This window comes from Triturus cristatus, chromosome 5_1, assembly GCF_964204655.1.
Source record: "Triturus cristatus chromosome 5_1, aTriCri1.1, whole genome shotgun sequence".
NCBI classification, from domain to species: domain Eukaryota; kingdom Metazoa; phylum Chordata; class Amphibia; order Caudata; family Salamandridae; genus Triturus; species Triturus cristatus.
The window spans coordinates 366883251-366907663 of record NC_140587.1 but is presented as its reverse complement, the minus strand read 5'-3'; the positions used below and the strand labels follow the sequence as shown (position 1 = coordinate 366907663).

Here is a 24413-nt window from a genome sequence, read left to right as displayed (position 1 = left end):
GAACTCAAGCCATTGAGATTCCAGTTTCTAAAAAACAGTATAAGTCCCTGAACCAAACAACCGTAATCAACACAAAAAAGCATGCTTCCCAATATAGTCTACAGGTGTAGTTTTTGTGTAAATAGCATTGAAATCTCCAAGTAAGCAGTTTGTCTACTGGTGTCCACTCAATACACAGTTTATTTATTTATTTATTTATTTATTAAATATTTATTTAGGTTTCTGGGTTACGTAATACCAGCACAGTAAAGCAATGTAGCTGGATACATACAGCAAGGCACATCAATAACAACAAAAGTAAAAGGGGTAATGACAATACCAAGGACTGTGCAGCGAAAGCCATATTAACAGTGGTCTATTGGTAAACCCCGCTGAGAGAAACAAGCAAACAGCATGAGTGTTTGGGGGCCGATTCTGAGAAGAGGTAGAGGGGTGTGATAGAGTGAGGAAAGGTTGAGATGGCTGACAGCCGTGCCAACAGTTGGGGGTGGGTGGTCTGTCTCTCTGAATTAAGAGGGGGAAGGAAAGAGGGGGGGGAGGCTGTTAGGCAGCAATAAGTTGTGTTGTGGTTGTCGTAACTAAGCAGCTGGAAAGGGACGCCTTTGTGGAAATGTAGACAGGGGAGGTAGGAATAGAAGTGAAGTTGCTGTGGTCTTAGGAAAGAATTACACAGTATCGTGCCACTTGGAGGATGCATCTCTTAGGGGGGTGCATGATCACCCATCAGTCATCCAGGATCCTCGTGGAGGATGGTCTCCCATACCTGTTGGAAGGTGTCAGGTTTTTCTGCGAGGGCGTAAATGATCCTCTCAAATGAGGCCACCTTATACATCTCAGTAAAACATTCTTCATGCGTGGGTGTATGAGGAGATCACCAGAAGTGGAGGATGAACAGTTTGACCACGGTTAGTGCTGTGGGGAGGAAACGTCACTCGTGGTGAAATGTCAGCAGTATCATGTAACATTACGACGTGTTAGGGAATCGGGAGGAGGGGGCAGAGTTCTGCATCAATTAACAGTTTATATATTTTTAAACCAGTCGAAACCCCATCTGGGTTCAAAGGTTTTCAAAGGAGGAGAGATGTAGGATTTGATTGGCTCATCCAATGGTGTTGCTCAGGAATACATTACTTTAAGGCCCTTTGTCTCAGAAAGACCTGAACATTGTCAACATTTTCCAATGGCAGTGGCAACTAAAAAAAATACAGGACTGAAGGCAACCAATGAACTCCATGTCTCACTGGCACCTACATGTTATGAATAAGGTTAAACTGTGATTACAAATTATGATATTCCTGAAACTGTAATGGCTAGATAGATAGTCTGAATGGTTCAGTATTCAAGAAAAACATTATGGGCCCTCGGAGCCTGACTCCATGCGGCTGGTACGAGACTGGCAAAGGGGGTGATGCTATGTGCAGCCTAGGCATGTGGACAGGGATGCGACAAGTTCACTTGAACAAAGGTGTCTTTCAGCTCGTTGACATAGGTGATCCTTGTTGGGGCTCTTTTTCCTTGCCTGTTTCACCAGGCAGCTAGAATGTACTAATCTGCTTCCTGTTGGGACGTTATGGTTCCTTGATGTCTTATTAGTAGAGATACTCCTGTCACTTGGCCTTGTGCAGATCTTTCTTGGATATGGACAGGTTTTTTTTTCCTTTCAGGCGCAAACAACTCCCTTTCCTTCAGGGAAAGGTAGCTCTCTCTTCTTCATGGGCAACAAAAGCCAGTTTTATTTTCAAGATTTTATTTTTTGAGCCCAGTCTGTGTAGGAGAACTTCATCCCAGTAAGTGCTTAGCTCCTGGATATGTATTTGTAGGTAGTCTCAATTTTGTTGATCCAAGGCCATGCAGAGGTTAAGGGTGGTCGTAGCTGGCAAAATAAGAAGACCACACAAAGTAGGTTCAATTAAAGCATGTTTTTTCTACATGGACATAAGAAACACCTCCTGCACTCAAAAATTGTGTTATGTTATTGTTCAGTTATTGAATTTTATAAATCACACGCTCACTGAAAAGGCCCTTGGCTCTAAAGTTATAGAAGCAGAGCTACAGTTATACGCTGTCACTGGTTAGTCATAGGCCACCCTGAAAAACCATGTCTTCAGAAGTTTCCTAAATTTGAAAAAGCAGGAGGCAAATCTTATATCTCGTGGTAGGGTGTTTCAGATACAGGGGGCAAGTGTAGAAAAGCTGGAACCACCCAGGGTCTTTTTATTTAGTTTCCTGAAGTGGAGCAAAGTTGTCTCTAGCCTGTGTTAACCAGCTAGTAACCTCTCCTTCAAATGTGTCAGCTCCAGCAGATTTAGTGTCTGGCAAAGAGGTAATACAAATTTCATGCATGACAGGTCCAGAGAAGACGTATTCAGCTTGTCATGTCCACAAAAGAACTACATCAAAATTGCAAGAAGGCAGACCACCATGTAACCGTCAACTTGTGAAGAAGCACACACAAACCAGGGGCTTGGGTGTTATTAGTGCAGCAGGTGTTATATCATCATGTACAAGAGTCTGAGGGGCCCACTGGAATCCAAATAAAGTAGATTTCTTTCTAGCAAACCAGGGAATAAGTAGTACATTTCCTGGGCTTGCATTTAAATCCATGCATGCCTGCTATGCCACAGACACACAAAAACTATAAACCACTCAAAACTCCTCTGCAAAGCAATCTCTTGAGTACAGAAAACGTGTCATCCAGTTGGCTACCCTTTGTTGAATGCATGCTGTCTCTAATTTTAAACAGAACACTGTTGCAATTTAGAAACTTCCCTCTTGGTACCTTCCCCACCTTTGTTTATTAGAATGTTCCATCTGAGGGTTCTGAAGCCTGCCTTACAATTTTGGGAGATTCCTGTGAGGCAAGCTGGATGTGATAGGGGTGGAGCAGTAGAGATGATCAATAAAGCTTTTACTGAACCCACCTGGGAGGTTGTACTTCTTCCATCAGCAGAACATCTTCGCAACAAACACATTTTAAACAGTTAGCATGCATGTGCAAAATAAGTCTACTCCTTTAAGAAATATGTGCTCCAATACAAATTCATCCCGTAGCAGTTGGTGAGGAATTTAAAATCAAGCACTGACCTAATTTAAATATTTACCATTATGAGTGGAGTTTCCTTGTGCTAGGACCAAAATCTTGGACTTCGTCTTCAGTAATATTAAGCATTTTGATACCTTCTACCACATCTGTGGTGCACAAATACTATTGGGAGATGTTCCTGTTAATTCATACTTTTCAGTGATTTATTTATTTATTCAATCTATAAAGTGCACTGCTGCCAAAATGGCCACCTGGAACTAGAAGAATATCATGTAAAGAAACACACAGTACATGATGATAAGATAGTCTCCACTTGATACCCTACAAAAGTTTATTACCCTGCTGTAAATACAGGACTTTAGGTTATGGTTTTAAAGTGTTCAAGTGACTCATTCCTGGCACCAATGGATGATCTAGACTGCATGGTAAAGAATTGTATGCTACTTCAGCCTTTCAATGAGCTTTGAAAAAGTCAGCCAAAGCTGAGGACGTAGCTCACGTTGCCATTAAAGTTCTACTAATCAATCAAAAAGTCATCATGTTCTGAAGATTGCACATCCATGCTGCATGGGATCTGAATCCTACTGTATAGTTTGACAGTTTAATATTAAGGATGGGTCGGATTGCTATTTGTACACAGACCCTCGGTGTGTGCTGGAGCAGTTTAATTCACACTTTTGTTGAAAGGGTGTGCACTAAGTTAGCACTGCGTAGCGAAGACTAGTCAAATTTGAGTTACTGTTATCACATTAGCCATCCCTATACGTCCTTATTTTTGCAACAAACTTTATTAGCATTTCTGAGAAATGTTATACAAAAGTAGTATTTATCAATGGAGTACAGACTCATTTCTGAGAATGCGTAGGGTAGTAGACAGTCACACATTGAGGTGAAACGTATGTGAGCGGAGTCACTGCATGATCTAATCCAATCCAATTGCATAAACGAATAAGCTGTGTGTTTCTCACCAACTTAAAGGAGCAGCTGCGGGTAAGATGGGGTGAAAAGTAAGATACAGTGGCTAAACCAGAAACCCAACAGGGTGAACAAAAGCCTGCTGGTTCGCCGGGCCACCATTGCTGTCTTTAGGAGGAAAACACTAAAGTTGGAAGAAAGGTCATTCAGCAGCGGGGGTGTGGGTGCAGCGGGGCAAGCACACAGGCTGACAGTGAGGCAGTGTGTATATGATCAAGACTCCCTGGTCGCATTGTTAAAGGTGCAGCCCCTAACTGACAATACCTCATCTGGTGTGGGGAGTAGGCTGCAGTCCATGGCTATGCATGGGGTGTCTCGAAGCATCTGGGCATACCAGGCGTGTGATCAGCATTGGGTCGGTCCTTCTGTGCTTCTAGTTTCAGAATTCCGCCCATCTAGACAACTTCTGCTTCCACCCTAGTAAAGAGGGCATAGCAGGAGACTTACAAGACATAGCGATAAGGCGTTATGCCAGGATAATTGCCAGGTCTGTAAATCTGGTGTTAACAGTTCTGGTATGGGGTTTGGGAAATAAACCCAACAGGCAGATAGCTGGTGTTCTGTCAAGGTTGCAGTCAGTGGTGGCATTAAAGAAGGCAGTCACTGTGTCCCAGAATGGAGTAAGGATCGGGCAGCTCCATACCATGTGCTAAAAATCCACCTCCCCTGGCATCTAGGACAAGCTGACTGAATCCTGAGGTTTTTCCTATTGAGTTGTTTAGGGGTCAGGTATACCCTATGCAAGTAATAACATTGGATTAATTCAAAGGCTGAATTGCACAAGTTCTCAAAGTAAGGTTCTTCCTGGGCCTTACTGGATAGTGTAGCAGGTTTCTCAAGGGATATGGCTTCATTGGTGCCCCCTTGACTAAGATGACTTCCAAGAAGCAGCAAGAGAAAGTGATCTGGATAGAGGCCTACCATGAAGCTTTTGATAGCCTCAAGGAGGCCATGTGTTTAGCACAGGTACTCAAGGCCACATACTTCTCCAGGAAATTTATAGTGCAAAACGATGCTTCAGAGCATGCCATAGGGGCTATGCTCTCACAGCTAAATGAGGAAGGCCTAGACCAACCCGTAGCCTTCATAAGTAAGAGGTTACTCACCAGGGAACAGAGGTGGATTTTAAAAGAGAAGCTTTTGCTGTGGTTTGAGCACTGAAGAAACTGAGACCATACCTGTTTGGGACTCACTTCACTACATGGGCTGCATCGCATTTGGCGATGCAGCCCGTGCAACGAAATTAGTTTTATTTATTTATTTGTATACTTACCTCCATTCGGCCATAATCCAGAGTTTACTACCCCTCACCCTGCCCCTCCCCGCCCTGCGTCACTGCCCGGCAGCACTCCCTCCAGGAGCCGCTACTGCGATGTAACCTGTCGACCAGCTTCCGCTCTCACTAAGGCTTTAGCGATCCTTCAGATGTTCCATTTTGTGGCAGCCCCCACCCACATTCATGGCTATTTGCTGGACCCAATTTTCTACAACTTCACTTCATTGGTAGTTGGAAATCCAATCCCGGTCTTTTGGTCGGACCATTGTATTATCATGTTCAGCTTTCTTTTGGCTAGTCCCATTGCAATCCGTAAAGAAGGTGTTAAATATAAAACCAGGAAATGGGTGATGGTCACTCCGAAGGCCTTTACTACTGCACACTCGACTAAGGACCCTCAGCCTAAAAATTACATCGAGTTGGTCAATCACTATCTTTATGACTGGATTACGGGTGCCTTTGATAGGATTGCACCACTAACTGAACAGCGTACTACTTGTTCTAACCCATTGGCAGAGTGGTTTAATGAGGAGCACCTGTCATGGAAAAAATTGTGTAAACATCTAGAGCGTATGTGGCACAAGGACTTTAGTACTAATAGTAAAGTCATCTACTCTTTGGCCCTGAAGGAATATCACAAGCTTATCCGTATTACGTGAAGAAATTGTTATGCTCATATGATCGAGTCCCCGTCCAATTCCTCTAAAGAACTCTTTCAAATTATTAACTCTCTATCATCTCTAGAATGTGTATCTACCCATTTAGCCCCATCCTTACAGAGTTTCCAATTGATTGCCTGCTTCTTTTTCGACAAAGTCGTAAAAATGTATGATTCCTTTCATGAGACAGCAAGAGATTTCTAGTGACAAAAGGCCTTGTTTGATGCTCTCGCTCTTAACAATGACCTCACCACTTTCACTCCTCCCTCCCTGGATGAACTTCATATACTTCTTGTTAAGATAAAATGTGGATCTCCCTCTGATCTGGCACACTCTGAAAATTTGATCCAGGGAATGGAGTCTATCTTACCAAGGCTGAGCAATTTACTCAGCGTCTCTTTTACAACTGGCATAGTCCCTACAAAGTGGAAGCATGCTATTGTGAAACCTCTTCTTAAAAAAATCCTCATTAGATTCATCTCTTCCAGAAAATTTCCGGCCTATTTTGCCTCTCCCCTTTATGAAAGATCGCAGAGAAACATATTAATGCTCAATTGATAAGTTTTATGTAATCAAATAGCATACATATTGCTGGCCTATGAATTTCTTTGATTTTGTGTTGATAGAGGCCAAATGGCCACTCTTATTATGCTGGACCTTATTGCAGCATTTGATACCATATCTCATGGCCTCTTGTTAGAGCGCCTTAGAATATACGCTATCAGGGACCTAGCCTTAAAATGGTTGGCCTTCTTTTTCCAGGACCGTATCTCTCAAGTGGTACAGATCTCTATCACTTCGGAAGTGTTTCCTCTATGTCAGGGGTTGCTTCAGGGTTCGATATTGATCGCTACATTGTTCAATCTTTATATGCGCCCCCTGGCTGATGTCATCAAGTGACACAATGTTCCCATAGTGTCCTATGCTGATCACACACAGCTTATTGTCACTTTATCTCAGGAGAAGGAGAGCCCCACCCCTTAATTTAGATCTTGTTTGAGGGATCATGCAGAATGGATGAGCGTGAGTTGCGTCAGGCTGAATGCTAATAAAATGGAGGTACTTAATTTTGGGAAACAACCCTCCATTTGGCCTTCAGCTTGGTGGCCTAAGGAACTTGGACCTACTTCAGACCCAAAGCCTAAAGTGAAAAACCTAGGTTTTCTGTTCAATTATAAACTTACTTTTGACAGCCAAGTAGCTTGTGTGGCTGGGAAATGCTTTGACACTCATAAGACATTGGCCAAAATCATGGATCTTCTTCCTTTATATGCCAGGAAAAGAGTTGTTCAGGCTCTTGCCATGTCCATATTGGACTACTGTAACATACTTTACATTGGAACTACACAGGGCAGATTAAATAAACTTCAGAGTGCAGAATGCGTCGTCACATCTTCTTCTGAACCTCCGAGGCGGGCACCTGAAGGCCCTGCCTTAAAAGATCTTCATTGGCTGCCTTTGAGGAAAATAATTCATTTTAAAGCTATGTACTTTTGCCATAGGATTTTTAATGGCAGGGGCCCATATTATCTTTTTCCATTAATTAAATCTTACCAACCCAGTAGAAGACTTAGATTGTCAGATGCCGCACTGGCAACAGTGCCCGCCATAAAAAGAGCTTGCTTGGGTGGTTCTTCCTTTGGCTTTCGGGCCTCACAGCTGTGGAACACTCTGCCTCTCTACATGAGACAAGAACCCAATGAGAAAATCTTTAGGAAGAAACTCAAAACATGTCTGTTTAGCTAGCCTAACTCTTGGCTTTTCTTCTTATTCCGTATCTGCCTTTCTTTTCTGTTCAGGTCTCTCTCTCTCATTCATTTTCTATTATCTTTTCTGCACCCGATAAAGCAATCCTAGTGCAGGGACACTCTGTTAGGAACAACCATTTGTGCTTTAAAAATTCTTAACATAACATAACATTTTGTGATGCAAACATGGCAAAAAATAGTATATACATGCCTTAGGGCTATTTACTAAAATCTCATGCAGCGAATAGCAGAAGGCAAAAAAGTTGTGCTGTGTTGCGCAAGAAGAGAGCAGGAGAGTGCCATATTTACAGAAATGTGGTACTCTCCTCCCTTCTCCCTAGCACCAGCGCTGAAATTAGCTGCCATGTGCCATGCACTCACCTTTGCACCATAGTGCAAGGGTGTCTGTGTGGACGTAGCATAGCAAGAATAGCCTTCCAGTGCAAAATACTATGCTCAGACTAACTTTAAACCGTTTCCCTCTTTGTATGTGTGAAGCACATATACAGAGTTGGAAAAGGAAGGAGAAATGAAAGCATTTCTTCTTCATAGCTCCTACTTGAAATGGGCACTGTTTTCTGATGCTAAACTCTGTATACTTTTTTTATGTAAATAGGGCTTAATGCCAGAAAGCTTTGGCGGTTGCATGGGAACAACCATACACCACCCATGGTACGTCCCCTTGGCGCTAAGTAATGCAAAGCAGTGCTATGTGCTGCTTTGTGTTACTTTAAAGTGATTATCCAGCACTAAATAAGTTTAACGCTGGAAAGTAAATTGGTAAAAAGGTTTTTGTGACGATTTTCCTCACTTTTCTGATGCAAACACAGCATAAAATCTTAGTGAATTGACCCTGTGGCCCGGATTCTTGTAGCTGCCACAGAACGCAGCGCAGAAGCCAATAATGCTGTGTCACGTTGCGTGACAGGGAGAGAGCAGAAGAGTAGCATATACACATGGAAATGGCTCTCTCCTCCCCTCTCTCTGGTGCCATCACTGATTCAGCTGCCGCGGGCCAAGCACACAGCTTAGCACCATAGCGCTAGAGTGTGTGCATGAGTCTAGCATAGGTTTTGTACATGAAGGGTATTCTCCCTGTACAAAATACTATACTTAGACAAGTGGAAAAAAAATCTACTTTGTATGTGTGCGGTACAGTGCAGCACGCATGCATAGACCAAAAAGCACGGAGAAATGAAAACATTGCTTTCCAACGGAGTTCGTTTTTGGGCTCTAAACCCTTTCTACTAATGTTTGAGAATAGGGTTTAGTGGTAAAAGGCAGGGGGTGGTGACCGGGTATGCCGATGTACCACCCATGTAACGCCCCCCTGGTGCAAAGTAATGCAAAGCAGCGTTTTGCTCTGCTTTGAGTTACTTTCCCATTCAAACCAATGCAAATACCAATTTGTGTTGGTTTGTGAATCCCCAAAAAGGATTAGCGTTGGGTTTGTGTTGAAAAAGTAACACTAACCCGATGCTCAACCTTTTAGAATTTGGGCCTAAGTGCCTTAAGGATTGCAATTTCAAGGGGAAGACAGCTTTGAAGCTGCATAATAGCATGCGTTTGTCAGAGGTGACAGTGTTATGTAGGTTGGCGATGGTTTGCAATGACTTTTGACATTAACTCCTTCCGTGCTCATGACGGAACCACGCCGTCATGAGCCACGGTTGCCGTGTGCTCATGACGGAGTGGTTCCGTCATGCTGCGGCCGTTGGCGGCCGCGCCGCTCACGCGGCGCTAATTCCCCGCCTGTGCGGGCGATTAGCGCTGTGGGCGGAGTCATGACGGAACCACTCCGTCATGAGCACAGCCCAACCGTGGCTCATGACGGCGTGGCTCCGTCATGAGCACACGGCCACTGCGCTGCCCCCCCGCACCCCCCAGCGCTGCGGCGGAATTTCCGCCGCAGCGAAGGGGTTAAGCAGCAGTTTGATAGGTGGGTAGGAGTATGGAGTTGCTTAACATTGTGAGCTTGGAAAAAAGCATTGGTCTAGTGTGCCTATAAGCAAAGCTGTGTATACATTATATCAGTAATAGTTGCAGCACTTACTACTACTACAGCACGTACATATGATATGCAGCGATACTGATTAAAACCTCAGTTCTAAATTTAGTTTAGGTTTTGACAGTTTTCTCTCTAAAAGACCTCTCCAGGGTTTACAGTCCAAGCAAGTGTGTTGATAAGAGGGATACTCTATTTATAAAATCACATACGGTGTTTACTCTTATGCCTGTAACAGCCCTGTAAAACAAGCAGGGCAAGCTTTAGTGCTTGTTTCCACAAACATTTTCAGCACCGTCCACTTACCTCCTTCTCTAAGTACCACCCTCGCACAGTGCCGCTCATCTTTCCATAGCCCCATGCCACATGCATTTTAATTTGTTTTTGTAGCCCTACTCATAGCAATGTAGGATGTAAGAGCACATTACATCACTAACCTTACACAGAGACAATGAATTATACCTGTGCAAATCAGTGTATAGGAAATGCTGCATAAAACAATGAGGAATACAAGTTGCAGGAATCACATCTAATCTATACTAGTAGGCAGTCCATTTTAAAGGTGTTTGTTCTAGAGAAGCACAAAATCAGAATTTAGAACATACCACAATGTAGGGGTTAGCCTTACTAATAAGAATGTATTTTTACCTAAATCCTTTTTAGCAACATTAAGATTATGAAATACCGTGGAAAAACAACATTTTCAACTGTACCATGGAATTTGCTTGCAGCTCTTTGATCACAGTTCATAATTCACTGTGGTATATTACCATTATATTCACGTAAAATATGGTTCTTTGATCTGTGTGATACATGTTCTTTGCACTTTATGGTGGGTGAAAAACTGGCACTAGACAAAACTCTGATCTCTTGCCTGCAGGAATATTATTCATCAACATTATTTAGATATTGTAATTGTTGCCTGAAAAATGCTGGACACACAAGGAACTCTGCAGCAGGTGCTTTTAAACCCAAAGGTTATTTCTGAACACAGCCACCGAGAGAGGCATAGGGTTGCAACGCCCTAAAGTATGCTCTGAATACAAGCTTTATCTCATACAACCTGACACTGCCGGTTGAAATTTTAGGGGTTGGATAAAAAGCTCCTATAACTAGTTTTGCCCAAAATGGAACATAACATATGTATTTTGGTTCTGACCACACTTAAATGTTCATGTTCGTGTAAAGTCTGTTTAGCTCCATCCAGGGTTGGCCTGCCGAAATGTTTCAATGGAATGCAGTCTTTATGACCCTGATTCGTTGCTGGTTGTGGTATAGTTCACATAACTGATCATTCTGACCCATGTGCAAACATGGTTTTCTACAAGGGACAGAATGTTCTATCTCTGTGGGAATCTGAGTCCCGGTCACTCAAAACATATAACGACGATATTAAAGTACAGTAAAGTTCTGTAATTATTTACAGAGAAATACCCGTTAATGATTCCAATGTATTCCCTTAGGTATGGATTACAACTTACTTCTTCTAACGCGGGAACCATGATTTGTAAGATGACCGGAACATACGTTGGTAAGCTGCCATTTTAGTACATATTTGATTTGTGGGCACTATAGAGATCCTGTAGTACGCTTACAATTGTTTTCTTTTTTATACAGGTCATCATAATGTCAGCTTCATCGTGGATTCTGTTTATGGAAGGTATTCTACGATTGCAATATTATGATTAGAAGCTCATTTCAGAGTGATATTTTAGTATTTTAATTCAAAGAACTATTTGTATCTTCATTTTATGAGCTAACATGTTTGCACTGTCTTTCTTTCTGCCTAAAAAAGAAGCTACATTTTTCACAGTAAAAAATTACTTTTTAAATTATGGAAATTATAAAAACGTGGCAGTTACCTGCAAGTGAAATACAATAGATATTTGGAAATTCAGTATGATGTAAAGGACGGTGTGAGTAAGGACACAGAGTGCGTTCTTTGGACCTGACAGCTGACTTGTCCATAAAGAGTGCTATACGCCCCACACAAACATCGGAGACATTAATAACTGTGTGTTAAAACCATGGGCGATGCTAGGCCTGAAAACTGTTTCAGACTCTCCAATCAATCTCAGAGAAAGCCTGAGAGTACTAAAAGAGACCTAGTCCTTCTTAATAATAGGGTCCATGTTTGTGCCGCAGCACAGTGCGGTCTATTACACCCCATGGGAAGACGCAGCTGCCTTGGGGAAGTGCATTAGTGAACATGATGTATTTGTTTGATGAAAACCTTTAGGTATATGTTGTGACTTGATTGATGGGTGTTGTTTGCATTTTGGTGCACGGCATCTTCAGCTTTGATGAGATAGAGACCCAAAGGCTTCATGCACATATTAAATATGATCGTGTCCAGGATCGACGGCTGTCACTGTCACATGTCATTTGAGCTTTGATTGAAGTATGATTTTGAGTCCTCACTATTTGGTGTCTCTTGGTTAGGAACGATGCCACTCTGTCTTTCACTGTGCAGGCAGCACCCACCTGCACCTCAAAGGGGGGACAGAGATCCCGCTGCAGGTGGGTGCAGTGAGTGACTGCACCTGCATAAAAGGGAATGTCTGGGAGGGCCATGGATCCCCATTTCTCTCCACCAGAGGGCTGCCCTCAGCAGGCGCACATACTGTACCCCATCTGTTTGTGGCACTCAGTCAGTGCACCACCTGAAGTCCTATGTGTCTCTTCACCTGCGTCCATTACATGGCGAGCTCACAAAGAGAAAGGGTTTTTCTCATTTGCAAGGGGACACGCTTCCATGAAAATGAGGGAATACCCACTTCAAATAGCGCCAGCTCTGTATGTGTACTGGTGCTTTGTGTGTTACAGAAGGACTACACAAACACTTACAGCCCCTTCTGTAATAATTTATTGGCCGATTACGAGTCTGGTGATCCAGGGACTGCCAGACTCGTGGGGCCCCGCGGCGGTCTCCCGACTGCCCAATTACAGTTTGGGCAGTCGAACCGGCACTGCCCCGTTACAACCACCAGGAGTCCGACATTCCCTGGCAGTGCTGAGACATCAATATGCTTGGCAGAACCACCACGGTCCCGTCAAGCATATTAGGAGTTTCCTCTCCACCAGGGTCTTCATGGCCATTCCTCCTCCATGATAACCCTGGCAGAGAGGAAACAAAGGGGTCCCCACAGGGCCCCATTGTGCTTCTGTGCTCTGTGGATGCACACAGGGTGGCGCAAAATGTGCCCCACTGTGTGCATGCATACCAGTTACTGCATGGCATGGACGTTTTAGTCCATGCCATGCAGGAACTGTTTTTGGTGTTCCTATTGCGGTGCCCATTTTCTGAGGCACCACCGTGGGAACGCAAGAGCCAGCCTGCCAGATAGGAGGAAACTCCTAATCTGGCAGGCAGTCTGACCATGGCTTTGGCGGTGCAGCAGCGGGCTGGAACCTAGTGCTGAAGTCGTAATCCGGCCCATAGTGATCTGTGCCTGCCTGTTCCACCACTGGAGCACTGCATGTAGTGTAGTCCCTCTTAGCTATTTCCAAAGGCTTAGTGTTTTTGGAAGACCCAGTTTCTCAATAGGAGGCAAGATATTTCTTGTGAGGGAGCGGTCTTAAGGATTTTTCAGGAGTCTAGATGAATATTCCAGGATGCCTAAAAGGTATTTGGTTTTGCTGGATGTCTACATCAAGCAGGTCTGTGATATGTTGAGATTAGCTGCTAAAACTGCACATTTGACATGTTGCAAATGTAGAGAACTGAAGACACTGCCCCAGACTAAAATGTTCTTGCTACAAAGTGTTTCAAGAACACATTTCTTTGCATTAGAAACTTTAGTGGATTTAAAACATAGAGTGAATCAGGCAGACTTGTATATCTTAATTCTGCAGAAGCAATGTTTGCTAGCTTCGTATTGCCATAGTTGGATGCCGCAGGGCTCCTTTGTAGAGCATTACAATCCTTTCATGAGGCCTCACAGCATTTATGGTATCCAATAACTATTTTAGAAGGAATGTTAGCAATTTATCTGGGTCAGATAACTCTCTCAGGTGGCTTAGTATTTCCTACAGGAATATAACTCCTATTGTTGATGAATTAGTTGGTGAGTCCGGAGAGCCATTTCAGAATGTTAGATTGCTTTCACCGAATGCATGGGTGCCCGTTCAAGTAGACAAAGTGCTCATTTATGAGACAAATATTTCAAGAGGTAGGCTATTGCTTCTTAGAGCTGTTTTCGCAAATGCATGCACTTATTATATGATAAAGGCATTGAAAGTGCAAATTAGAAGGAATGACGTGTTGAATGAATGGAATGGGCATCTCACTAAGGCAGTGTGAGCCATAATACGATAATTTGTTTCTAAAGGGTATTTTTGTGTTTTTTCCCATAGGAGTTCTCCAGAGAGGAATACTTATTTTGTATCTTCACTAAATAAGATTGCAATGTTTCAGACCTATGCAGGTATGTATTTCTAGAAAATGAGAGGAAACGCTTCCGATAGGTTTGACATTTATCTACTGGTGCACACGGTTTGCAATAATATGTTAATGGTGCAATGTGCTATTGTGGAATGCATCCTTTGAATCAGTATTTGAACAAAATATTGAATCCGAAATATATCGAGGTACACAAATATTGAGCTTTTTTTGTATTGTTATACAATAATAAAGTGATGCAGAAATATTGTTTCCAAAAATATAAACATTTTATGGTAAGTAATAACGTTGTAAAAAATGTGTGTTGTTAATGTCGTTTACAATAATATAGTTGTAAAAAATATAATTTTTTAATTATCTTGATGTATTTTAGTTTATATTTTAATTGTATATTTTATAAATTGTTGGTATAAATGTTGTTAATGTTTCTAAATATAATTTGTAAATGTTATTTATTTAGAATTGTAATTTAATTGCTAATTGTAATTTAGAAGCTAGTAGGGGTACCGGGTGGTAAGTTAATTAATTAACAATGCATTTTTAATTAACAATAATTATTTAATTGGCAACTAATTGTCTAAATTGTGAAAATAATATATTTTTTAAGTTATATTTTAGGTGCAGGTTATTGGGTACATAGGTGTAAAGGGTGGGGCTTTAATTAAGTATAATTATTTAATATCTATTTATGTATTATGAATTGTTTAATTGATAATTTATTATGTAAATTCTGTAATTATTATATTTTGCGAGATATATTTTAGGTGTGGGTTGTTGTATTTGTAGGGGTATATGGTGGGAAATGCATCGAGTATAATTAATTAAAAATGAATTATTAATTTAGCATTTATTATTTAATTGACAATTAATTCTGTAAATTGAGTAATTATATTTGTAACATTATATTTTAGGTGTGGGTTGTCATGTGTGTAGGGGTATAGGGTCAGTCGTTAATTAAGTAATAATTTACTGGTAATTAAGTATTAATTTATTATTCATGTTTTTATTGATACTTATGTAAAGTGTCTAATTATCATATTTTTCAAGTTACATTTTAGGTGTGGGTTGTTTAGTTTGCTGGGGAATAGGGTGGGAAGTTAATTAAGTATTATTAATTATTCATTTCTATTTACATTTTTAATTTGTTCGAAAATTATGCCAATGATTTAATAGGTAAAAAAATGTCTTTTATACTAGGTGAATTTTGTTGTGTTTGTAGGAGAATAGAGTGGGAGTTATTTAATTAATAATAATTTAAAAAGGTAACTGTGCATTTATTAATAATTGTGTTATGCATTACTTAATATGTTAATTGTGTTATAGTTTTTTTACAATTATATTTGAATTGTTGGCTGTTATGTTTGTGGGAATATAGTGTGGCATTTTCATTACATTAATAACATTTGTGTTAATTGATAGTAATGAATGAAAACTGTTATAAATATATAAATTGTGCTAATTATTTGTTTTAATGTATACGTATAATTTTTATATTGAGAATGTTATATTTTTGATTAATGAATAGAGTTGTTTAAATATGTCCGGAGTGCAACACTTTCCCTACTGTTGCCCAGACAGGAGTCGGAATAGTAATTTTGACCCCTCTGGTGTTCAAATCTTTCCCTACTCTTGCAAAGAGTAGAAGGGGAATTGTAAATTGTACCTCTTTGGAGTTCAATGCTTTCCCTAGTGTTTTACAGATTGGAGTGGAATAGTGCATTTTACCCCTCTGGTGTCTAATGTTTTCCCTACTGTTGCACAGACTGGATTGGGAATAGTAAATATTTTGTGTTTTTGTTATTATGTCCTTGATCCTTTTTATTCTTTGGGCTCTCTGATGTTACAGCAGCTGGTATAGCAACACTCTTTTCATTTGGAAATGCTTATAGAAAGAATATTTGTAAATTGAAAAGCTTAATTTTATTGGCAGCCTATAATACTGCTTTCCCCTTATTGATTTCCCACACTTTTATGAAGTGTGAGCATCTGCTGTCCCCAATAACTAGTATTGGTCCATCCAGTATTGTGGCCTATTTAGTTGATGAGAACAGGGTCATTGCTGAAGTACTATTGTTTAGAGCTGGGATGTTTTAGTCAATGAATAGTAAGGCCCAGTAAGTAGAGTTTTCATAATGAGTAAGATGCATGCAAATGATCTTCACTGAAATTCATAAAATATAAATGGACTTCACATGTATCTGCTGTGAATATCCAGAAAACCTGGCTTAATGTCACTTTTCCATAAGTCTAGATCCAATTTAAATGTTGTGTTACATGTTTTTAGTTAGAATAGAAACCAGCATCATTTTATTTCCAGTAAAGCACCTTTTACATTTTCAACTGTGAGGGTTAGTTTAAAAAGTAAATAAATACATTTCTGAAAAACAGAAGAGTATTGCATTAAGAGTGCACATAATATTGGGTGGAAGAGAGGTCCATACCACAGCGATCCATGGAATACTTTTGATTGGGTGCACATTTTTAGGAAATACAGATCAATTGGTGAACTATCGCTTACCCAACTTTAGATTCACTCTGAATCGTGTACTCTTCTGGCTGTATTGTTTGTGCAATGGGAAAGTTTTGCTAAAAAGGTAGGGATTTATTTGAATGTCTCACATTTATTAAATGTATTCTATCTGAAAAAGAAATAAAATGCATCTTTTAACTTTGCCCACTGTGCTGACTCTTAACCAAAATCTTTTATTCAGTGGTCTCTTCAATTTCACCTGCTACTGGAAGTGTCCAAGGAGGAAGCCTGCTAACAGTAACAGGCCAGTACTTTGATGCCACAGATCAGCCAATTAGTGTTTTTGTTGGAGGTATGTTCTGGTAGTTTATGTTCTTTCTTGTTCCACCTTTTTCTTTCATTAATAGAGTGTGGTACATGTAAAACACCCTCAACAACCTTCTACCCTGAGGGATTTTGGATCAAGTAGTATAGAAATACTTCCAAATTGTATTATGGGATTGCCTGAGTTTCAGAGTACCATATATTTGAAGAATACAGACATTAAACTGGAACAATATGCTCTCCTCCACTGGTAAACCTGAATTAACAAATTATCATGGGTCAGATAATTGCAGCGGAATATTCTTCATTGGCTTTTGTCCACCTGCTAGAATGACAATAGGCATGAACTAAACATGAAGGGGCATATTTACAATAACTGGCGCATCCCTGCATTTCAGCAGGGATACGCCAGTTATTGTGCACTATAGCTCCGCCACCATGGATGCGCCGCATTTACAATGCGGCGCACCATGGGGCAAAAACGGCACAGATGCTTGACGCATCTGTGCCGTAAAAGTGGCGCATTGCTGGAGTTGCGTCGCAAGCGCGACGCAGCTCCAGCAATGCTCTGGGGGGCTCAATCTTGCTAATGCTGCGTCAATCCTTACGCTTGCTTCTGGCAGGCGCTGGGTTTTGACGCAGCATGGGTCTAAAAGTGACTGAGTGAAATCTTGTAGATTTCACTCAGCCACTTTTAGGAGGCGTTCCTGCGCTGGAACACCCCCCCCTGCGCAGGAACGCCTACATGTGGCGCAGGGCTTTACAACGTGACGCATCTCCCAGGATTTGCGCCGCCGCTGCGTCACAAAAGTGACGCAACGGCGGCGTAAAAGTGACGCAACTCTAACATAAATCTGCCCCGAAATGTGGAGGCATAGCAAGTCACTAGAAGGCATTCAAACAGAAAGGCATTTCATTGCTGCTACTTAAACACCTCATTCACACAGATAAAATGGTATTGCTTCTTTCTTTGATACACTGGTAATTCTATTTGTAGGGCACTGGTGAGTCCAGAGGGGTCATTTATCCCCTTGTGTATAGGGGCTCATTCATCAGGGGGTGGAAGTCATGCCCTAATCTTCCTGCTAGTGATCTGCCTTATTCAGACCTCCCCGCCTGGCTGGTGGCGATGTCTGTGCGTTGAAGGTAACTGCTGCTTTGCTGGCATCCTATGAAGCAGTGCAAGTGCTGCAAATCTGCTGAACTGGCTTAATTTTCTAAAATAACCACTATTCGTACTTTCCATTTCGAGAAAGAAAACACCCAAAGCACCAATTTGTTTTCTTTAAATGAAAATAAAAAGATCCTGATACACAGGTAGGTTTCTCCCTGCATACTGGAGTGATTGATTCGTTTTTACTGCTTTTTTCCACCATACCCCACCTGGTAGTAATTACCAGAGAAAATCAGTGATGGTCCCTACCCTCAAAAGGACAGAGAAACAACACTATGACCTGATAGACCAGTGGTTGACAGACTGCTGAGTCATGGGGCACCAGTCAATCTATTTTCGTACCCTTTGCCCCTCGAAGCTGCTGCCTGGGAGGTGTGAGCAAACATATAGGGCAACCTTTTATTCCAAATGGAAACCTGGATAAGTAACCAATGTCACACAATGTTCCCTCAGGAATGGGTTAAATTTAAATACTTTTGCAAAACAAAACATAAAAAATGGTCCCTAAAGTGAGTCCTGAGTAATCCAAGAAATTAGAAAAATTAGCAAAAATGCATAATGGGGGTAGATATATCATAAGTGTATTTGCAATTGAAATGTCGTGTAACATAGCAAAATAGTGCAATAATACAAGTTAATGGTGAAAATAGGAAAAAAAATGAAAAACTACAATATGTTGAAAATCATTCAATTTTTATAATAATTATAGTGGTAGTATTCAGTACTTTTAAGCAGTGTTCAAGTTTTCATCCCAATTGGCAAAGTTTTCCTCCGGAGAGTCAGTATTCAGAAAGTTCAAGTCAGGAGTCAGGAGAACAAAGCAGTTTTAAATCAATCGCTCCCTGAAAAAAAGTTAGAAATCAGGACCATCAAACTCAATAGTGATGAATTAGAGCCCTGGTATGGAAGGTCACAAGATCCAAGATGGCAGGCCTAAAGATCCAAAACAAACACATACTGAAGGTCCCAGGCAGCTTGCAGTCATGCATGCATCACCTGATGTGGCTGCTCAGGGAGCTGCTAGTAGGTACTGTTATGTAAAGTGAAATGGACCAATGTGTGAACTGTGTTCATGCTAACAATAAGCTCAATATTTGTATCTTCGAATGGAGAGGGTCCTGAAGATTTTAAGAAGATAGATGTGTTTTTCCATGTAATATTTGTGGTGAATTTACTTGTTATTATGTTTGCATTCTTTTTTATTTTCATTTTGACTGGCTTTCCTCAACAATTTCATCATCCATAACCTTTGTGCTGAGCACAGAAGGAATTGACATAAGCGCATATTCTTTATTCCAGAGGCACAGACATCTTAAGTAAACACTAACACATGGCATCTTTATTGGGCATACCTTGGAATGGAGGACTGAGCCAGCCGCTTCAAACTGTTCTCTACCACCTGTCAAGACACACAATAAACAAAAGAGGGAAGGATAAAATAAAGAAAGTGTTGCACAGAACTTCCAGATTCTCGCACAGCCTACTGATGAAATAAAACAAGTTAGAATAAAGGGGAGAATTTCAATCAATAATGAAGTGCATCCTCAAATAATATCAATCACATGCACCTTAACTGAAATACTAGATTAACATAATGAGAGGAGATTGTGGGACAGGCTCCCCATAATCATACCAGGAAAATTACAATTTGGCTAAAAGAAAAGCAAAAACACACACAGCAGTGTGTTCAATGTCATTAAAAGCTCGAAATAAGCAAAAAGGGCTTTATTCATGCTTTTGAATTTGACGATCTTTATTGTGAGAAAATGGGATATTAGTTAGGAAGCATGTGACTCCAAGTAATAGGTCCCCAAAACCAGTCAGTTCAAACACAAAGTTTCGTCATTTAAATCTGGGCTTAACTTCTGGGAGAATTCAACATTGACAGTTGCCAAAGTCTTCTCGTCGGGCAGATACATTTTGTGCCATTGTCGGGTCAAGATTACTACCTTTGGACTTAAGGCCTGACTTGTATGTTGGAGGTAAGCATACTCAGTCGCAATAGTGATGGACTTACCACCAACATTGTGGTCTGACAACTTAATTTAGAAGCGGCAGACCATGGTTTGGCCACCGGGGACTACCCTATCTCCACCATGGCCAAACCTTTCTGACCACCCGGTGAAGTAAGGGCTGTCAGAGAATTGGCAAAAAGTCTGCCCGCCCAATCGGGATAGGAGGACATATAGCTGTTTCTTACTGTCTGTCACTGCCAGGCAAACCCTGGTGGTGATAGCCAGTAAAAAAGAAATAATGCCCACCTTGTCATGGAAGATGACTCCCATGGCAAGGAGGGAATTATCTTTTGTATTTTAAAAAAGGAAAATTCAATTTCTAGACTTCCTTTTCTTAAACGAAAAGAAACTTTGGTGCAAGGCTCTGTCATCTTGATGAAGTCCGGCACAAAAGAGCAAAATGATGGTGTTTCCTGCCAATGCTTTATGAATGACCACCAGTGGCACACATATAGGGGTTAGATTAAGGAAATGAGCAGTCCCCTCCCGCTAAACTACTCCAAGGGAGACTCAAGTATGTTTTGGTATCAAAACACCCCTCTTCTTCAGCATTCCATTATTGCTAAACTATAGGAATACATGTTTTGACAGGGACCTTTTAATTTAATGAAGTTCCTAGCACTCTTAATCTGCAGTGCTTGGGTTAAACTGGTTCACATTCTTTCCCAAGGCCCAAGCCATTTTCTCTGCTGTTGGATCCTTATTTTACACCACATTTAACATAGCACTGACTGGCAGATACAGGTAGGCCAATGATACTTAGAGCCTTATTACGATGTCGGGTGGACTCATGTCTGCCCGACAACGTTGCGGTCTCAGGACCAACCGGCCTCCGGTTGGCGGTCCCGACAATGCGATTACATGAGCTTGTGCTGTGGCCGTAAACCAGCATGCAGCACAAGCTCCCAAAGACAAATAGGAGAATCTGTCCATCCATGGACCGAGTGGCAGGCACCTCAGAGTGGCTGCCACACGGTGCAGGGATCAACTGGTGTAGCCTTGACCCCCAACCTGAACCCGCAGGGGAAGGGGTCCCTACCAGGGGCCTTCAATGTCCCTTTCCGACAGGCTTTCCATGTCGGAAAGCCTGACATAGAAATCCTGTCTGAAACTGACATCAAAATCCCTACGGCAGAAACTAATCGTAATGAGGGCCATAGTCTGCAAGAGCTTTAGGTAGGGAAAGATTAATTTAGGTAAAGATTAACCTTTCAAAGTTGCTTTTCCTTTATACATATGAAAAATCCAACTTCACCATCCTTGCTGATTTTGCATACATTTTAATAGAGCCAGCTACAGTACTCACAGTTAAAATAGCTTTTGGAGGCTGCTCGCTGTAGGAACATTCAAACATTGAAATTAATTATGTCCCACTTTTAACTTCCAGGCACTATCCCTTGCAGGATGCAAAGCCTACTTAGGCGTGACTTACTTCATTCAATCATTTAACCTTTTTCAACAGCCCACATTTTGCTTCTCATGAGTGTTACCTTTCAAGATTTTTAAAGCATAGTATGCAACGTGTGTCGTATTCCAAGGATTCCCCATGCACTCTTTATGTATTCTGCATTTTAACTAAACAGGATTGTGTTGTCAGATGTGCTTATTAAGCTTCCTGTCAAATATGTGGTCAGCACGTGTGCTGAATGTACTTCCTGCAAGAAGCTCTTACCATACCTACATGCAGCAAAATGTACGTGGAAGCTTCATGACATTGACTTCCAATTCTTTTGAAAAAAAAAAATATTCACATCTTATCAGGGCTCAGTAAACAGCAGAAGTCGATATCATAAAGATTGAAAGAGAGAAAAACATGGAAACTAGTTATATCTCGGAATACAGATTCTACAGATATGGTAGATGCCTTTTTGAAAAGTTGAAAAGCCCACACAAAATAGAGGAACTCTGTCCCTGACAAACCACAAATGAAAGCATGTCAGTGTTTCAGTCACAGAACTCAAAACAACCATAGCACCACTCCTGTTCCCTTAATGTGATGCTAAGCCATTCTTCATAGTACAAAGAAACAGGGCACCTGCTTGCGTTGCAGAAAAAGATTATGTTTCTTGTGACTTCTAGAGAGGTTAATGTATGACAAACACCACTTTCATAATTGTATAAAATCATAGTTTAAAGAATGCATGGTATAGTGCCCAGTCGCGAAAATATTCTGCACAGTAGGACAGTAACATTTTGAGTATGACCTTCTTTGCAGGACAGAATTGTGAAGTTCAAGATCACACTGATGAAGCAATAACCTGTGTGGCTCCCCCAAAACCAAACAAAGATCTACTAAATGTCACAAGTGTGTTTCCGGGTAAGTTTGGTAGATGTTCATGTGTTTTTTCCAAATAAATGCATTTTTTCTGTATCCGTGTGGAGTGACTCCCACACACATGCATGCTAAATTGACTTTCCCACTAAAAGTGGAACATTAAAGAAAGATCCCTGAAATGTGAACACACTTAAAATGAACTTTCCGTCTATAAAAAATAAATTGACTTTACTTGTTAACAGCTGCCTCACATGTTCCCATGATCTGGTGCTCTGTGCCCTGATGTTGATCTTTTCAGATTTTTCTATGATGGGTTTTTGAAGAAGAACAATAGTTCTTACAAACAGAGGATTCAGCAATCGATGGAGGTTAATCTATCAAAATTGATGCATGGAAAGCAACTGTAAGAAATTGGTAATTGGTTGAGGATGCAGGAAGCCTCACTCAAGGTACAATCACGTTTGTCAAGGTGAACCACAAAAAGTCACTAAATGAACCTGTGCTTAACCTTTTGGTAGCTTTCACAAAAAACAGACAAGCTTAATCCAGAAGCAATGTGTAAAGTATGTATGCAGCACTCACACAGTAATAAAGTGAAAACCAGCAGGAAAAATCTGAAACCATTTTCGAGAAATAGAGCACATTTTAATAAAGGAAGTGATACCATAATGACATGAATCCAATCAGTAGAAGTGGAAATATTCAATTTTAAAGTTTTTTATGCAAAAATATTGGTTAAAAGCACAAAGCGCAACTTGTAGTCATCTGGTCATTCGAGATCGTGGGAAAGTCAGAGGTTTAGGCTGCCCGTGATGGAGTGTGGGTCGAATACACGGACCAGGTTAGTCCCGCTAAAAAGTTACCTTCAATATATGAATACCTAAAAAAACAGTGCAAAGGGTTCTGTTTGCATTGTAGGGGGCCACGAGGAGGAGGCTGACCATCACGGACCATCATCACTGTATCGACAAGAGGTGGTCAGGCGTCACAGACAGTTGTTGCTGTAGCATTTGTGGTCAGCGCAGGCTTTGCCTGTTGTAGCGCAAAGTGCAGGTCTCATGCTGCCGTTGGTCACTGGTGGTCACAGTCAGTTGAAAGAGCAGGTCTCACTTCAGTACTTCTTGCTCGTAATTTTGGCGAGCGGCAGAGTCTTGGCACAAATGGGCTAGTTTGAAGTCCGAACGTGCATAAAGGGCATCATTTTCACATTTCGTCTGCAGGAGTACACTCTAATGCCAGCCAAGGGACCAAGACCTGGTAAGGCACCTACTGGGGATCAAGAACTCCATCTACCAGAGTCCAGTAGGGATTAGGCAAGCACAGTTGCATGTCCGGTTAAGTCAATGTTGAAGCTAGTCAGTTGGGAAGTTGCAGGGAGGTCTCTGAAGCATGTTGTTTCTCTGTAGCTCATACAGGAGGTTAGTCAACTGACCCTTGGCGTTACTCTTGTTAGCTGGGAATGAAAGCATGAAGGTCCAGTCTTACTTTTTGAGCATAAAGGCAGTCCCTCGTGCAAAAGGGCAGTGTTCTGGAAGCAGGGCAGTCCCTCTCTAACTTCCACTGCCCAAACTTTTTCTGAAGAGTGGCACTGGAGGTCTAATATTTGTACCTGTTGCAGCCTTTGTGTTGAGGGACTCCCTATCCCACCTCCACATTGGTTCTGGAAAGTTCTTTCCCTTCATGTCTGGGGGTGACAACAGACAGGACATGCCTGTTGTCAGATTTCTTTGAGTGTGCAAGAGGTCAGAACTTACATTTACTAATAAGGTAGATGCAAAATGCACCATGCTGTAGGGAGAAAGCACAAGCATATTGCACCTAGTTAGCAGGGAAAAGTGCACTGAGTCCTATTGCCAACTGAAAAAGGTTCAGCAACAGAAGGCAAATCATGTGGGGGAGCCCTTCAAAATAGGCCACGTCCAACAGCAACCACCTATAATTGTGTAAAAGCCAATAATAAATGGGGTTTGGCCCTTCTAGTGGTTGTGACAGACATGGATAGATTGCCACCAGTTTAATTTGAAAACAGGAGGCATAGGTTGTGGTA

General features: G+C 41.3%; 1 protein-coding gene across 2 annotated transcripts in view; it reads left to right on the top strand.

Moving 5' to 3' along the window:
- Positions 1-24413, top strand: part of LOC146830895 (fibrocystin-L-like) — a 1171295-nt gene that overhangs the window by 138809 nt on the left and 1008073 nt on the right. For both annotated transcript variants that reach the window (XM_085605085.1, XM_085605086.1), the window contains exons 9-13: positions 11170-11237; positions 11324-11366; positions 14063-14133; positions 16820-16930; positions 22307-22408. In XM_085605085.1, the coding sequence (XP_085461211.1) occupies positions 11170-11237; positions 11324-11366; positions 14063-14133; positions 16820-16930; positions 22307-22408 (395 nt within the window). The remainder of the gene's footprint in view (positions 1-11169; positions 11238-11323; positions 11367-14062; positions 14134-16819; positions 16931-22306; positions 22409-24413) is intronic.